The 18,510-nt window shown below is 36.7% G+C and overlaps 1 protein-coding gene across 1 annotated transcript in view; it reads left to right on the forward strand.

The window, feature by feature from the left end:
* The window catches only part of LOC309546980 (protocadherin-9-like), a 1,448,052-nt gene that overhangs the window by 799,162 nt on the left and 630,380 nt on the right, over positions 1-18,510 (forward strand). Inside the window, exon 3 of the mRNA XM_082246750.1 lies at positions 2,805-3,006. Within this exon, the coding sequence (XP_082102876.1) occupies positions 2,805-3,006 (202 nt within the window). The remainder of the gene's footprint in view (positions 1-2,804; positions 3,007-18,510) is intronic.

Genomic DNA, 18,510 nt, shown 5'->3' on the forward strand with positions numbered 1-18,510 from the left:
GCATATTTTTAAATATAGCAAAGAGTATCAGTCTCTAGCAATCCCTTTTACAGTGGAGCTCAGACTGGGAGAAGAAGCACTACAAGGAGCCAGTTAGGTATGCTTTATATTTATGTGATAACAAGGAACATACTGATGGCAGGATAGTGCAAAATAAGGCAGCCCATACATGAGTGATTTTTTTTTTCCTTAAAAAAAAAAAAAAAAAAAAAAAAAAAAAAAGATCCAATGCCCCATCCCCAAAGGAGCCGAGATCGCATTGTGAGTGATCTTGGCTCTTTGTGCTGCTGGCTGCCTGTGATTCCAGGGGCAGCTCTGGGTTGCTAGGAAGGGACATCATAAATCCCTCTTTTATAAAAGGTGAAGACAAAGCAGACATGACTGTGCTAAGGCTCAGCTCCTAGAATAAATGAGGCAGCAAGTCCCCCTGGCATGCCTTGACCCCTGCACTGGTGACATGCTCCCCTGTGCTGGCCACTAACGGGTGTTAGCAGCTAATGATGCTGCCTGCCATCAGCGGTGCACAGAGGCACAGACAATAATAATGTGCCTGCTCCTGCCTTGCCTCTCTCCGTCCCCGGGTAATTAGCCTGCAGCAGCAACTCAGTGGATGAGGGGAAGGTCGGTGTGATCGGCAGGGAACTTCTGATCCGGTACTCTGTGGTCAACAAGGAACCGCCACTACCTACCTACCTGGAGGAAGGCTGGAGCATGTATGTCCCCCCCGTACAGTCATGAGCCTGCTTGCTGATACCTAGGGGGAGCCATTCTGCGGATATCCTTTTGAAGCGACCCTAGGGAGGAGGTGCTTATTCCTATTACCGAGGAGTCAGGGCAGGATTATCTAAGGAACACCTATTCTTGGACAGCGGGGGAATCCAAATACCCATCCCTAATCCTTTATCTGATCATTTATCATTTGATATGCGGTAAGAGCCCACTCATACTTTTACACAGGGTGAAGGATTGGTCAGTGGGAAGATTCTTTGCTGTATCTAATGGTTCTATAACATCATCATATGTGCATGCTAAAGTTGCCAGTTGGTAAGGGTACCTCTTCCTCATCCACACGTGGTGCTGCAAGGGATTTGTGTATTCAGTATCTGCACCTTGTTTTATTTGCATCAAGAATACTCACCTGCACAAGTTTTTGGATTTCATTGGGACTTTTTGCATTTGTCACTCTTTTTTGCACAAAGATTATTTTATTAATCATCTTATGTAATTATTTATGTTATATTTTGCTGTGTCATATTTGTGTATACTTTTGTAGACACTTACTGTACTTCATCTAGAGTTTGCTTAACTCATATAGAGATCTTTTCAATATATATCAAGCGCACCTCACATCTTTCTTATCATGCACATCACTCCATCCAAGTTGGAGTTTCGGTAGCAGCTGACAGCCCCATCATTTGTTTGCGCACCTTTTTTTCTTTTCTTTCAATTATTTAATTTAGGATGCCCACAAAATGATGTTCTACTTTCACCATGTGATATCACATGTTGTTAACCACTTGCCGACCTCACAGGCAGAGTGACGTATATATACCCACGCGGTCACGGACCCCCCTGCGCGTGTGACCGGCGGACCCAATGTCCGCCAGTCACTCAGCGATCGTCGGGGGAGAGGGAGAAAGGCAGGCGGCTAGTGTAAACAAGCCGCCTGTCATTCTCCCCTGTGTAGAAACAGTGATCATACAGTTCTACTATGTAAGACCGTTGATCATTGTTCCTACAGCTCAAGCCACAGCCAATCACAGTTAGAATCACGCCCCTAGGGACACACACAGCCCCTCCCTCTCAAATAAAGTTAACCCCTTCATTGCCAGTGTAATTTTACAGTAAGTGCATATGTATAGCACTGATTACTGTAGAAATGTCACTGGTAACCCCAAAAGTGTCAAAAATGTCAGTCAAGGGTCCGATCTGTCCGCCGCAATGTCGCAGTACCGCAAAATAAAACGCAGATCGCCGCCATTACGCGTTAAAAAAAAAACAACAAAAATCTTTCCCTTTGTTAGTAAACACGATAACTTTTGCGCAAACCAATCAAAATACGCTTTTTGCGATTTTTTTTACCAAACATATGTAGCATAAAACAAATTGGCCGAAAATGTTAAAAAATTTTGATTTTTAAATTTTTTTGGGGGGAATTTCATATAAAAAAATGTGAAAATATTGTTATTTTGATCAAAAAATTGCACAGGTGATCAAATACTACCAAAAGAAATCTCTGTTGTGGGAAAAAAAGGACATCAAATTAGTTTAGGTACAGCGTCGCACGACCACGCAATTGTCAGTTAAAGTCACGCAGTGCCGAATTTCAAAATACCCCCTGGTCTTTCAGCAGCCAAATCCTCCGGGGCTTAAGTTGTTAAGATGGTTTTACTGTATATAGAGTCGGTTCTCAGAAATAGATATAGGATTTGCTGTATAAAATCATCTTTACTTTCATTAGTTGGATAGAAAGTGAAAACTGCAAACAGATAAAAAGAAATTTGTGTACACAAGCCCAAAGATAGCCTTTGAATCATAAATAATATTGCTTATGTCAGTTGAATATGCCTCATGTGTTTTGTTGAGCATATAAAACATTTAACAGGTGGATAAAACAGCAGGCCTTACTGTATGTATTATGCAACATCAGGTGTGATAGATTTCTAGAAATGTTTTCAGTGATTCATTTATAAAAATAAAATGTGATACATTTTAGAAAAAGCACAGTATTAGAAGAAAGATAGAAATTAAGATTAGAAGAATATGAGTGGCTATAACAAATATTTCCTTCTCTTCTCTTATAGTCCCAGCGTCGTGTTACATTTCATCTCCCTGATGGCTCCCAAGAAAGTTGCAGTGACAGTGGTTTAGGAGACCATGACCCAGTAGGCAGTGGTAGTATGATCTCACAGCCCCTTCCACTGGTTCAGCCACAGGATGAATTCTACGACCAAGCTTCTCCGGACAAGCGGACTGAAGCCGATGGAAACTCTGACCCCAACTCTGGTAAGTCCATTATATAACTCATTTTGTGGACAATGCAGATTATATTGTGCGTTAGCTAACCTATATAAAAAGAATGGAGAAATGAAAGCTAGCTTTAAAATGACCAAATAAACTGATTAGTTACTTGAGGTTATGATACGTTGTAACTTATTAATACATTTTCAATGAATTATTGATTATGCCAGACTGAATAACCAAAGATACATCTGTCTTAAGTATGTTACTATATTTATCCTTACATAGTTTTGTGTGCAAACATTGTAGTTAAATCATGGCAACCATAAAGGAAACCAGTGCTGAGAGAAATATGTTGGCCTCTACTGTGGGTTCCTGGCTGTTTTAAGCTTTTATACCTTTCAAATTACTGACCCCCATCAATGAATATAAAGTAGTGAGAAGTCAGATATTTTGATCTTTAGTCTTGTTCTAATTCTGTCAATCAAAACGTATTGAAGTCACCAGAACAGCACAAAATCTAGGCAAATAGTATTTCCAGAAGAAGGTTAGCAATGGGAGCCTACACATTTCTCTCAAAACATGTTTCATTTAACTGTTTAAATAATGACCAATCCACCCTATTGAGAAAATAAAAATATTAAACCAATATTCCCCTGTAAAGAAGAGATATTATACTTAGGTGGCCGGCACCTGCATTGACAACCTTTACTCTCTTATTTTCCAATTTTCTTGGGAAATGTCCACAGTTTAGTTACAATACCAAGCATAACTAATATATAATAGAGGTAACAAAAGGGTGAGCATTATCAAAGTGACATATTCAGGTCCATATTAAACACAAAAAGATTTCAAAGATCATATGGGTTTTAAAGAAGGAGAGTGATGCATGATGGATGTGCCAATAATATCTCAAGAAGCATCACTAGCAGGTATAGTGCAAGTCCAAAGCATGTTAATTTTCAATTGAATGGAATCTTTGCTCTCTTCAAGAGATACAGTATCATGTCAGGTACTGTACTGTCAGGAAAGTCAGGTAGAGTCCAGTGGAAGTAACGACAGTGCTCAACGGGTGACCAGGAGTTTGAAACTCCTGTACATGTATACACATATCCATCCTGCACACTCAATGCTAAAATGCTTGTGTACATGACCTCTGGTGATACCAGCAAATGACTGTGCAAATATTGGCTAGCATACAATTAATCCGAAGAAGGCATTTCGTTGAAAAGAACTATACAGCAGAAAGATCAGTTGCATATTTTAAAGGCAATCCATTTATTGGATTTATTGTGGGTTCATGAAAGTGTGCTACATGAAGAGGATTCTCTGAACACCATAGCATTTGAACAGAGCAAAGATTGGCAATATAGGCAGTTGGACAGGCAAGTATGTATATTCTTTAGAGAAGAATATAAGTTTCTACTTTTATTTTGACACAGGCTTGCTTTAAAGCTTAACTAACTTATTGATAAGGTACAGTACATATACAATTACATACAAGAGATTTGTAATAACTACCATTTACTGAAACCACTATGATGGTATGTAACTGTTATTATATAAATTGTGGAAAAAAGTTTTTGCATCATTGAGCGTTGTAATGATGAATAATATTATACCACCTGGATATAGTTGCTATAAAGATCGTTTTAAATGAGATAATGTAGGATATTTGTTGCTTTCATTTAAATGGATTATATGGGCTCTGTTTTGAGAGATGTTTTTCTATAACAGCCACTGACCATCTTTTAACTGGAATATTTAAGGAACATGTAGTAATATATAGTAATATATAGTAATTTCCATTAAAAAAATGTTGTACTGATTTTTACTAAAATGAATCCTCAAATACATAAAAGAGCAGAGTATTGTAAGTATGTCTTGTAGACAATCAATGCAGCAAAATGTGTGAAGGTTACATAAAAAATGAAGCTTCTACTTTGACATTATACTTAACTATTTGTTATGTTCCAACCGCTGACTCTAACCACTGTCAAGTCATTTGAACCACTTACCGCTATTAAGAGTAACATACAGAGTAAAGGTTGGGTTTGATTTGATTCACTGTGATATTGGGATTGATTCTCTGTGATATGTATAAATCTACAGAGAATGAAATCACAATAGGAACACAAGGTTTTTAGTGATTCAGAAAGCTATTTTTCAAACTGGTTGTTTTAATATTATTACAGCTTTGTGTTTTATGAAGAAAGATAACATTTTATATGTTCACAGTTTTCAGAGCATTTTAGAGGGCTTTTATATGCAACTTGTTTGCCTGTTAGGATGATAGTTGGAACCTCTCCTATACCACTTTTGTGCTTACCGGCAATAAAACTATTACAAATAACTGCTTTTGAAAGATCACAGTCTTTTGCAATTGGATAAAAAATAGTGTGCTTTTGGAAACCTTGAGTCAAGTAAAAGTTGGTTTGTATACGGTAGTTTTGTATAAGGCAGGAATTAGATAAACTCTTTTTTTCAACTGCAACTAGTGAGAATATTATCAATGTAGTTGCACGTGAAAAGTATTCTTTTCAGAGGAACTCATTTTGGCTTTTTACTGCTGTCTAATGTTGTTTTTTTTTGGTTTGTGTCCCCACTAAGGTTTTCTTCTTAATTCCTGTAAGCAATATGAACCCTAACCGTTACTATAATTCTTTTTCACTGCATCCATAAAAAAAAAAAAAGTATTGGCTGTGCTGTACAGCCCCTGTATGGCCATGTGCATATAAAACCTAATACATAGACAAAATCTATGTACTTGCCAAAGGATTTGTATCCATGTCTATCCAAACATGCAATTTACACAGCTTCTTTAGATAGCACTGCCTTGCCTGGTAGAATAGGTGGCCTAATTTGTATCTGCTGCAGCTCAGTAACAGTTACAGGTCTCTGTCCCATTCTCAGCTTGTGAGTGGACAGTAACAAAAGAAACAAAAAGAAACAAAAGAAGCCAATAACTGGGAGACGTACATTTTTAACATACTGGTATGTAAAAACAAGTTTAATTCAACAACTATACAATCCACACAAACTCTATTTGCACTAATGTTCCTAAACTGCACTTAGTAACAAATTGAACTCAAATGTATTTAGCTCTGACAACCACTTACATAAGTCAGACTACCAAAAAAAAAAATCGCTCTTCTAGCATTCAGTATCCCTCATTCATTACCACTTTACCTTTTTGCCCACAACAAAATGTTTGCATATCTATAGAAAAGTCTCACCACACTTCCAGCCCATCAGTTTTCTGTGATGTCTCCAGCTGACTTTACAATGAGAAATTCATCAAAGTCTTGCTTGTCCTTCTGGAACTGTGAATCTGAGCACTTCTGTCCTGTAGGTTCTATGTGGCTTTTAGGATTTCCACACTCGTACTGGGGTGTCAAATGTAAAATGTACTCAGTTTGGGTGCCTGGATTCCACTGAAGGATGACTAATTCTTAAATGAGGGTTGGATTAATTGACATTAATGATAAAAATGCATTACAATTACAGATAAGGAAATGGGGTAGAGGGAGATGGACATGGAAAAAAGGAAAAGGGGGGGGGGGGGGTGGCTGTCTTCTATCATACAAACAACCTCACTTAATCACTCATTTTATCCAGACTTGAGACCCACATCCAGCTGGAGGGGTTGGTAATCACAGTTATTGAATATTTGAACCAAAAGTCATAAATAGTTAATTCCTCTCCCAGGCTCAGCTTTAAGCTTATTTGAACAGATAACCACACAGTATGTACATCCAATTCATCTCCCATCATGCCCTATGCTAGGGGACAATTAAATATCCTCAGGAACCCCACTGGTCAGATGATAAGGACCTTGTGAATTGTTCTAGCCCTGTTTTCTGCAGGCTGGCTGTGAACGTTGTTCTTATGTCCTATCTGCATTAATATCATTTTTTTCTATTATTATGTAAGATCTCTGTTGTCATTCCTCAGATAGTTCAGTTGATAGTGTAGTAGAGGATACTGCTATTCAAGCACAATCTGTGTTTGAATAGGTGTATTGGAGAGCATGAGAGGCATTAGAGGTCTAACAGATCCCCAATGTCTTCATAAAGATGACTTTTCACCTGCCTAAGTTATCACATAAGGGACTTGCTAACTCCCTTTTAAAGGATAACTAATAAATAAACAGGTGTAAAATTTTTTAAAAAAAATATAAAAATAATTTAAAAAACATGTACAGCACCCCAGTATGCCCGCACACACCCCATATAAAAAGTTCAATGTAGGGCAAGTGCGCATATGTAAACATCAATTGCGCCACACATGTCGGGTATCATTGTGAACGCTGGAGTGAGAGCATTCATTCTAGAGCCATAAATCATGGTTAACTCTAAACTGATAACTTTTAAGGTTTTTTTAATTCTCAAGCATTGCCTATGGGGAATTTTGGGTACCATCACTTTTTATGATTTTACAAGCAAGCTCAACCCCATATATATACAGGTCCTTCTAAAAAAATTTGCATATTGTGATAAAGTTCATTATTTTCTGTAATGTACTGATAAACATTAGACTTTCATATATTTTAGATTCATTACACACAACTGAAGTAGTGCAAGCCTTTTATTGTTTTAATATTGATGATTTTGGCATACAGCTCATGAAAAAACAAAATTCTTATCTCAAAAAATTTGCATATCATGAAAAGGTTCTCTAAACGAGCTATTAACCTAATCATCTGAATCAACGAATTAACTCTAAACACCTGCAAAAGATTCCTGAGGCTTTTAAAAAATCCCAGCCTGGTTCATTACTCAAAACTGCAATCATGGCTAAGACTGCCGACCTGACTGCTGTCCAGAAGGCCATCATTGACACCCTCAAGCAAGAGGGTAAGACACAGAAAGACATTTCTGAACAAATAGGCTGTTCCCAGAGTGCTGTATCAAGGCACCTCAGTGGGAAGTCTGTGGGAAGGAAAAAGTGTGGCAGAAAACGCTGCACAACGAGAAGAGGTGACCGGACCCTGAGGAAGATTGTGGAGAAGGACCGATTCAAAACCTTGGGGGACCTGCGGAAGCAGTGGACTGAGTCTGGAGTAGAAACATCTAGAGCCACTGTGTACAGGCATGTGCAGGAAATGGGCTACAGGTGCCGCATTCCCCAGGTCAAGCCACTTTTGAACCAGAAGCAGAAGCGCCTGACCTGGGCTACAGAGAAGCAGCACTGGACTGTTGCTCAGTGGTCCAAAGTACTTTTTTCGGATGAAAGCAAATTTTGCATGTCATTCGGAAATCAAGGTGCCAGAGTCTGGAGGAAGACTAGGGAGAGGGAAATGCCAAAATGCCTGAAGTCCAGTGTCAAGTACCCACAGTCAGGGATGGTCTGGGGTGCCATGTCAGCTGCTGGTGTTGGTCCACTGTGTTTTATCAAGGGCAGGGTCAATGCAGCTAGCTTTCAGGAGATTTTGGAGCACTTCATGCTTCCATCTGCTGAAAAGCTTTATGAAGATGAAGATTTCATTTTTCAGCACGACCTGGCACCTGCTCACAGTGCCAAAACCACTGGTAAATGGTTTACTGACCATGGTATTACTGTGCTCAATTGGCCTGCCAACTCTCCTGACCTGAACCCCATAGAGAATCTGTGGGATGTTGTGAAGAGAAAGTTGAGAGACGCAAGACCCAACACTCTGGATGAGCTCATGGCCGCTATCGAAGCATCCTGGGCCTCCATAACACCTCAGCAGTGCCACAGGCTGATTGCCTCCATGATATGCCGCATTGAAGCAGTCATTTCTGCAAAAGGATTCCCGACCAAGTATTGAGTGCATAACTCAACATAATTATTTGAAGGTTGACTTTTTTTGTATTAAAAACACTTTTTTTTTATTGGTCGGATGAAATATGCTAATTTTTTGAGATAGGAATTTTGGTTTTTCATGAGCTGTATGCCAAAATCATCAATATTAAAACAATAAAAGGCTTGCACTACTTCAGTTGTGTGTAATGAATCTAAAATATATGAAAATCTAATGTTTATCAGTACATTACAGAAAATAATGAACTTTATCACAATACGCTAATTTTTTGAGAAGGACCTGTATATATATTTACCTAACAAATTGGGTATAATGTTTTGTTTGCACTAAAATTAGTTTTAGTGTAATTTCAGAAAATATAAGTTTGATAAATACCTTCGCAAATATTGTGCATTATAAAGTAATAGCAAACCACCTCAATTTTAGTCTCCAAGGTCTCTGATTTCAGAAAATACTCAGTTCTGGGAAAAATTCCCTTGAAAAGGACAAGGTGAAACTTTCTTTGAAAGTGAACGGTCTATTTGCCTTCAGTAAGTTAACCTCAGTGAGTAAAAGACATGGGTAAGGAAAGTATACTTTGGGGGTGGATTACTAAAGGCAAATAGACTTTTTTACTTTGCAAGGAAAGTTGCATTTTGTAAGTGGAATTTCCACAGCACTTAGTAAATGCATTTCCTTTTGACAAGAATGCCCTATCAGATGCAAGGAACAACAACATTTTTGCTTGAATATGACTGGATGATGAAGTCAGCAGATCTTCACCTTATTCAATTTCTGGGGGAAATTATGTTGCAAAGTGCAACTTCCTTTGCAAAGTGAACAGTATATTGCCTTTAGTAAAACAGCTTTTGTCTTTTTATTATATAAAGATTTCAATGGGAGGAGGAAGTCTTGGTCCAATAAAGGGGACCATATTAAGGTTTGAGAACCTAAAATGACTTAAAACCCTAAACAGCATCCTAAAACACTCATACTTACAGGAAAACGCCATCTGAATCTGGAAGATACTTCGCTAACTAAAACTGAATTTATTTGCCATAATATATATATTATATCTGCACTGCAAAAACAAACTATGTTTGTTAGTTAACTACAGGTAACAAACATGCATAGATTGTTTTTGCAGTGCAGATATTATATATATATATATTGTGGGAGATTTAGCTCGGTGGCGGGCGTGGATGACCCCTTTGGGGGTCTTCGTTACACAGGGAGATAGCCGAGAAGTGGTTGCAAACAACAGTTTGGTTTATTCTTTCAACTTACTTCACACAAGTGCAAGCCTCAAAAACAGCAAAATAAAAATAAAACACAAAATAAATCCTTGCCACTGTGGGCGGCTACCTTCTCACATACAGGAACCTACCTACGGAGTCTGTCTCCAACCTACTGTTGGGCAAACTTTGCTGATCCTACAGCAGACACTCAATAGTCCATGTTTTTTCTCTTCTCACAGCACATGTTCATTGGACTTTCCTTTCACATAGAAAACATCCCTTTGTTTGTCTCTTCACACTCTTCACATAGCAACCATTCCTTTGCTTGTCTCTTCACATAGCAAACAGTGCATTTATTTCTTTCCACATAGAAATAGTCCAAGACCTCACCTTGAGTAGTCTTCAGTCTTAATTAATTTCCCCTTCACACAGGAAATGTCCATTGGTTTCTTTTCACATAGAAATGATCCAAGATCTCACCTCGAGTAGTCTTCACACTTGTTACCCTCCTCAGCGCACATCGCTTCAGGAGGTCTTCCCCATGCTCACACAGCTTTCAGGGGGCACACATCTGACTGTCCTCCTCTCCCCATGCCCACACAGCATCAGGAGGCAGCAATCCTTCTCCCATGCTCACTCAGCGTCGGGAGGCACACATCTGACTGTCCTCCTCTACCCACACGGCGTCAGGAGGCAGCAATCCTTAGACTTCCTTTGGACAAATTATAGAGACCTTAACTTCCTCATTCCAAACAGCTGAAGGCCTTTCAACTTCCTTAAGCCATCCTGGCTACCTTTTCAGCCGACACCCTATAGTAATTGGTGAACTTTCCAAACCAGGTGGAAATGTATCTCCTGTCTGTGACTACATCCACAGATTTACCTGACTTCCTGTCACAATATATATATATATATATATATATATATATATATACACACACCATTTTATTCTATAGGGTCCCTGATAAATAATAATAAACATAAATAAATATATATATATATATATATATATATATATACATAGATAGATAGATATATATAATGTTTGGGGGTTCTAAGTAGATTTTTACATGTAGGAGCAAAGTGTCAGAATAGGCTTGGGATGGAGCTGGTTAAGCTATGGTAGCTATAAAATAATGTAGCCATTCATGTTTGTTATCAAAGTTGTTGAACAAAACATCTAAAATAATAATGCTATTTGTGCTGTTTTGATTTTGGTCTTTAAAGGTTCTGATTTTGTTTCTTGGCTACCTATAATTATTTTAAATTGGTTTTTGCTTGTTTGGCTGTGTTTGTCTCTGACTGAAAGCTGGAGCGGAAAGATGGGAAAACAGTGTATAGTTGGTTTTAAAGGAAATGCAATAATGTAAAAGTAAGTTTATAAACTAATGTTAATTACATTGCTGTTGCAAGGTCAGAAACTACTATCTGAGAATCATCTAGAGACATGCAGGGCATTGAAAGAGATCAGACCTCTACACTATAATCATACAGTGTACAGCATCAATTGAGTTTAATTTATTGTATTTGGTATAATCATATCCATTAACCTAAATGTGACCATTTTAAAGAAATGCAAGATACTTTATATAAGTAACATTTTTTTGTATCTTATTCTTAACTGAAGTAATATTACATCATAAATGTATCTCATACATTAACTAGAAAAAAAATGTAACTGTAATATCAGTTAGGTTCACACATTTTGGCTTCAAACAACCACATTTTAAACAATATCTTTATCTTATTAAATCGAGTTACATAAAAAAAAATATGAAGCCCCTTCTTTAAAATTATACTGAACTATTTGTTATGTTCTAACTCTAACCACTGTAAAGTCATTTGAATCACTTACAGCTATTATCAGTAACATACAATATAAAGGTTGGGTTTGATTCACTGTGATATGTATAAATCTACAGAGAAGGAAATCACAATAGGAACACAAGGTTTTTAGTGATTCAGCTGACTATTTTTCAAACTGGTTGTTTTAATATTATTACAGCTTTGTGTTTTATAAAGAGAGAAAACATTTTATATGTTCACATTTTTCAGAGAATTTTAGAGGGCTTTTATATGCAACTTGTTTGCCTGTTACGATGATAGTTGGAGCCTCTCCTATACCATTGCATGCTTATCGGCAATAAAACCATTATAAATAACTGCTTTTGAAAGATCACAGTCTTTTGCAATTGGATAAAAAATAGTGTGCTTTTGGAAACCTTGAGTCAAGTGAAAATTGGTTTGTATACTGTAGTTTTGTATAAGACAGGAATTAGGATAAACTCTTTTTTTCCCGCACTTTAGGGAGATGCCCCATAATTTCCTGCCCTAGTGAAAACATTGTCAATGTAGTTGAGTATGAAAAGTATTCTTTTCAGAGGAATTCATGATGGCTTTTTACTGCTGTCATACAACAATGATTTTTTTCAACAATAGGCAGTTGTGGTTATTAGGTTTGGAGCTATTAGATCCTAAACTTAAGGCGGGGACTGAGTATGAAATTGTATGGTTTTACAGCTCGGAAGTGTAGCTTCATTTTCTGTACTAGTATGCCTGAGTCACACAAACGTCTAGGAGCTTGCATTTGGATCAATTAAGGACTAGAGAAACACACACATACTTGGAGTAGTGGAGCTTTCTTTTGAATCTACTCAAAAGTGTTTAATGTATATCTTTATAGCAGCCTAGAGAGCTATTCCTAGGAAACCCACTCAATGGCCATAGAGACTATTTATGATCTAGGAAGACGTATCTAATGGTGGCAGTTGACATGATATATGCCTAGTTAATTTTAGGCAAAAACATTTTATCTTCCTAACAGTTCTTACTTTTTCTAATCTTCTAATCATCATACTATATGTGACTTTCCAGCTTTTTTTTCTTTTCCCTTTTGAAAATGTGTTAAATTACCTATATAACATAATTATCCCTCTTTAGAAGGACAGAGTGTGTTTGGTATATTGTTGTTTTCTATCTATCTATCTATCTATCTATCTATCTATCTATCTATCTATCTATCTATCTATCTATCTATCTATCTATCTATCTATCTATCTATCTATCTATCTATCTATCTATCTATCTATCTATCTATCTATCTATCTACAGTATATATACACAGTATATTGCCTAAAATATAATATTACAAGTGGATTTCATTGTCCTATATACAAAGCATGAAAGGTTTACTACTGTCTTCACTTTGTTTAGTCATTATTTATGTGTGATAACAGCACTACTATATCTAGTATTTGCCATTTAAACTGTACTAAAAAAAATAATAATCGAAACAATTCCAAATTTAGTTGTCTGTGAATGTTGCATAACATACTGGTTGCCTAGTTCACTCAGCTGTACTCAACATCACTCACCTTCAGCGCTATTGTATCTACAAGCTTAAGTTTGGTTGTGTCTAAAGCTTTGCTTTTGAATACTGTGTTTTCTGTATTTGCCTTCAGAGCTTGTCAGGCCTATAAGCTTATCGTAGGATTTTTAAAATGATCCGTCTACATTATGGTTCCAAAATATATATATTTTCAGCAATAAAGTTTTCATGGAGTTTTCAAATAGACAATCATACAGCCATTAACCACTTGCAGAACGCCCACCACAGTTTCACTGCGGAAGGCTGGCTCGGCTGTGCGAAATGACAGTGTGGTGCTGGGGAGTGAGCGTGCGGCGCCGCAATTTCCAAAGGGCACCTGCGACCGCTTCCCGCTGAGAGAGAAGAATGGTCAGCTGTTGTAAACACAGCTGACCTTTCTTCTGAGATGATCATAGAGAGCCTGTGATCCTTCTATACAGGATCACAGGTCTCTGTGGTCATTTCACAAACCCATCCCCCATATAGTTAGAAAACACTCTGCTAGGCTCACGTTTAACCCTTTGATCACCACTGTTTTAACCCCTTCCCTGTACCAGAATACAAATTGGCCTAAAAGGATGAAAAAATTAGATGATTAGATATGTTATATAGCAGAAAGTGAAAAACATAGTTTTTTTCACAAATTGTTGCTCTTTTTTTGTTTATAGCGCAAAAAATAAAAATCGAAGAGGTAATCAAATACCACCAAAAGAAAGCTCTATTTGTTGTAAAAAAAAAGACATCAATTTTATTTTAGTACAGTGTTGCACGACCGTGCAATTTGCCGTTTAAATAACACATTGCCGAATCGCAAAAAATGGCCTGGTCAATAAGGGGGCAAATCACACAAAAAACAAAATGAGATGGCAAAAATCATAGAGTTAAATCATTAGTGGCCAGCAGATGCAAATGAGACCCAATGTTTACACTCTGAGAGCAAGTGCCTTTTCACAAGAATGTGGAGATTAATCATGGGGATGAGTTCTGATGTATTGGGGGGGTGAGGGGCTTTCATCACATTCTAGTAATCAATGACCTGGCCGCCAACCATATGTGCATGACAAGAGTGCGATAATGAGTGGGAAAGTTATCTAGGCCAATGCTGAGTAGCGGTAGGGCTGGGTCAGGTGGGGTTAACATTACATTTTTCTCCACATGCCCATCTCACACTTTTTGAAAACTAATCCCAAACTCCTAATTTTTATGCACCCCCAAGCCTGACATTTCTACACCAACCCATCATCCCACGCCAAGGGCTTCTTCCTGTTCCACTCTCTCCTGCAACATAAAGAAATTTTCACAAAACCCCATTGGTGATGTGCTGAGAACTAGACGTACAGTCTTCTTTTTCAGAGGAACAGGGGTTGAAAGCCCTACGCTTCTCAGAACATCCCACCGTGTTAATTATTGGAAACTCACCCAAAAAATTACTACTAGATGATATCTTACTCCTTACAGCCTGGCAAAAATCTCTCTCAAACAATCCCATCTCTGCTGGAGAGAGTGTGAACAGGTGGGCAATATCATTCATATCCTGTGGGCCTGTAAGAGCTTGACTAGCTTCTGGCACCAGACATTCCACATAATTTCCAGGATTACTGGTATGTTCACCTAACCTTTTCCAAAATATTTTTGACACAGTTTGAATTAATGTACACAGGTGACTGTGAAATTAAATCCAGCACATTGTTTGTGTTACTTTGACTTGCTTATGACCATATTATGGATTGTTTAAAGTTGCTTCAATCTGCTTTAACTTAATATTAACTATATGAGAAAGAAAATAAGCTCAGATGCAAAATAAAAAGTAAACAGTGCCAAAAACTGATTTTAGAGCTTTACTCCTTATTACCATGGACAATTTGGATTATTGTGTATTTATTATTGAAGTAGCTTTTATCTATAAATGTTTTTCTGTTGTAGGTCAATGCTATTTGACTTGAGGACCTTGCATGACCTGTTGTGACCCTGCATTAATGCACAGTTCTACACAGTTGCACAGCCAAGAGATAGTAGATACACAATTACAGTTCATTAAGTTATATAATCTTGTATCGTGCATTAGATATTGACAGCTGTAAGAAAGGTTGTTCTTTACCTATAGCAGGTTATCTTGTCCAACAGCTTTTCAGCCTCAGAGCAGTGATGAGGTATATGTATTAATGTATCGCTTACATAAGCATGTGAACTTATAGTGATAAATGAATATGAAGTGATCTGTGGTTCCTTTATCAAGTCACTTATTTTTTTTAAAGAAAACATCAAACTATACATTTATTTTTAAATTCAGGTACACAAAATGCCTGAAACAAGGTTTAGTTTTGCGGTGGTCTGCAATCCTGAGTATGGACTATATATATATATATATATATATATAGCCCCTATGGACACCATCAAAATTGCAGGAACCATGTCCTAATTCTCAGATATCTTGATACATACTTTTGACAGATGATTAAATAGAGATAAACATTTATTTAATCTGAAATAAGCTATTTACTGAGCAGCTAATACATTATACACATGAAAATTTGTAACTTTAAATTCCTACATTATTTGTATGAGGTATTGAATATGTAAGTAGGTAGAGTTTTTACAACCACATACAAAATAAAATGGCTTCAATATTCAGCAGTTTTCCACTTTTATTTTTACAGGCTAATTTAACTGGCTGCTTAGATAGAACCTTTACTTTGAAAAGTAATGTAACTGTACTAACTGAAGTGTAAGCTTTTTGCCAATAGTTCTATTTGCATTTACGCTTGATGCCCTTCCAGTGTTTGTTGATTCTTCTACAGATGGTCATGAAGTAATTTACTTATTTTTTATGTAAGACTCGCTTGCAGAATTTAATCTCTTGCTTCATACTGTGCACTAGATTAGACAGAATTTTTTTTACTGCTTTAACAATAAAAAAGCCACTGTTTGGTGTGAAGCTGAATCAAAAATACATTTACATTATTATTTTAAACAAGACAGATAGTTCATTAGTTTTACCAAATGATTTTGAAATAAAAAATAACATCCACCAGGATTTTCTAAAGCAAACTGCTACTATTTTTTTTTTTTTAGTAATCCTATTGACCTTAATCATGGCCTTACGTATCAGGTTGTAACAAAGTTCTTTGTTTTTTATTATTTTTAATAACTATATTTCTAGTCTTTTATTTCATGGTTTGTGCTAGTCTTTCTTTTCAGCCCTCAATAAATCTCTCTAAAATCTCATAACATGGGTGATGTGCTAAAGTGACAGGATGAATCCAATGAAACCACAGAAAGCTTAGGTCTAGGGAGCTCTGCAGACCCTTGGATGGCTCATAGAACACCATTAAAATTGTTTTAGCGCTGCCATACATCAGGCCTTGATGTGGCACATTGATCAGGGGGAGCACACTTTCTTTTAAAGGCAATATGTATCTCTACAATCAGGGAAAACAACTCTGTAAACCTTGTGAACACATAAAACAGGTCATTGCTGTTAACCCAAAGCTATATGTAAACATGCAATTGAGGGGTCTTTTCATTTTCAGTGGTATGAAAAGTCTGATGATTTGTTTTACTTTTTAAAATTAAAAATGTTTAACCGTTCCATGGCTCTTAACTTGTAACCAGTTTAATATGCTGCAGAATTTGCAGTGATTTTTGAGATATAAATAAATTCTCAGTAAAGCAGAGTGAAAAGCAATGATGATGTTCATAGTACAGTGGCCAAAACTAGCGCGATTATAGTTTTTGTGTATTACTGTAATGTACTCTTTGCCCTACTGAAAAAAAAAGGGTCTAAATGCATGAAGCTGAAGTTGCAGTCGCCGCATTATTTGACTAGTATCTTAGCATATAAGTATTATGCCAAATAAATAGGCAACACTACATTTCATTTGGGGAAAAAGAGATGGTTGGGTGGGTAAGACTATCCAGGCTGATTAATGTTTTCTCCTAAGAAATTGTGCTAGGATCACAAAGTGCCCACATACCTCCTTATTACTCTTTGTTCATTAGGAATCCAGCAATGATTAACTTCATACATTTGTTTTAGTGGAAGCATGAGCTGTAAAGGATTCATTGTAGCATAAAAGGTCCACACAGTACAGGAACTCAAAATTAACAAGCTCACCTTCATCTCATGTGAGGGATGTGAGTTTGAAAAGGCCTCTGACTAAAACACACTTACAAACCTGATACTTTCTGTGGTTCTATACAGCTGATCTGATACAAAGTAAAGCCACCATGTCCACTAACCATTCTTTTAAAATAATTAAAACAAGTAAAATTCGCTAAATGGAAGGTATGATTCTTTGGGGAACACTGCATTTTTTATTGTTAACAGACATTTTTGTTGCCTTACCTTGTCTTTGAATTCTCTCTTCACTCCATGACACAATTTTAAGTCACTACACACATGAATGATACATGATTGATTTTTTGAATTTGATTACTGTAAATCAAAAAAAGGAGGGGAGCATAAAAAGTACCTCTTTCTTATATTACAGGATCAAAGGAAAAAAAAACTGGGAAGGGGGGAAAAAATTGGGGCAGAATGTCGAACTTTACTGGTACCAAAAGGAGGACTATACAAAAATATTAAAATAGCAAAATGTATTGCATAATATCTTTTAAAAAAAGACTTTGTTAAAAACCAAGAAACATTGCTCTTTTTGTATGACATATACCAAGCGATGTAATGATCACTGTATCTATGCTGTATATTCCAAGAGGTAGATGCATTTCACATTTAATTGCTTTTTCTTTTTTAAGATATTGTGCAATACATTTTGATATTTTAAGATTTGTGTATAGTCCTCCTTTTGGTATCTGTAAAGTCCGACATTCTGCCCCAATTTTCCCCCTTCCCAATTTTTTTCTTTGATATTTGTTTACAGTGTATTATCTAGCTATACCCACTTTCTAAGGATACCTTTAAAACATTTAAATTGTTATTTCTGACCCAGGGTATCAAACAGGCCAGGGAGCTAAGGGAAAAGTTGGTTACCTATGGGACATGATTATTTATAACTTACTAGGCAAAGTGCTCTCACACTTTGAATGACAATTATTTAATCATGTAACACTGTACCCAAACATATTTGTATTTACATTTTTTTTATACAGATAGAGATTTTTTTTGGTGTTTGGTATTTGGTATTTAATCCCCACTGGGTTTTCTATTTTTTGGAGAAAAA

This window comes from Pelophylax lessonae (assembly GCF_965119305.1).
Source record: "Pelophylax lessonae genome assembly, chromosome: 2".
Lineage (NCBI taxonomy): Eukaryota > Metazoa > Chordata > Amphibia > Anura > Ranidae > Pelophylax > Pelophylax lessonae.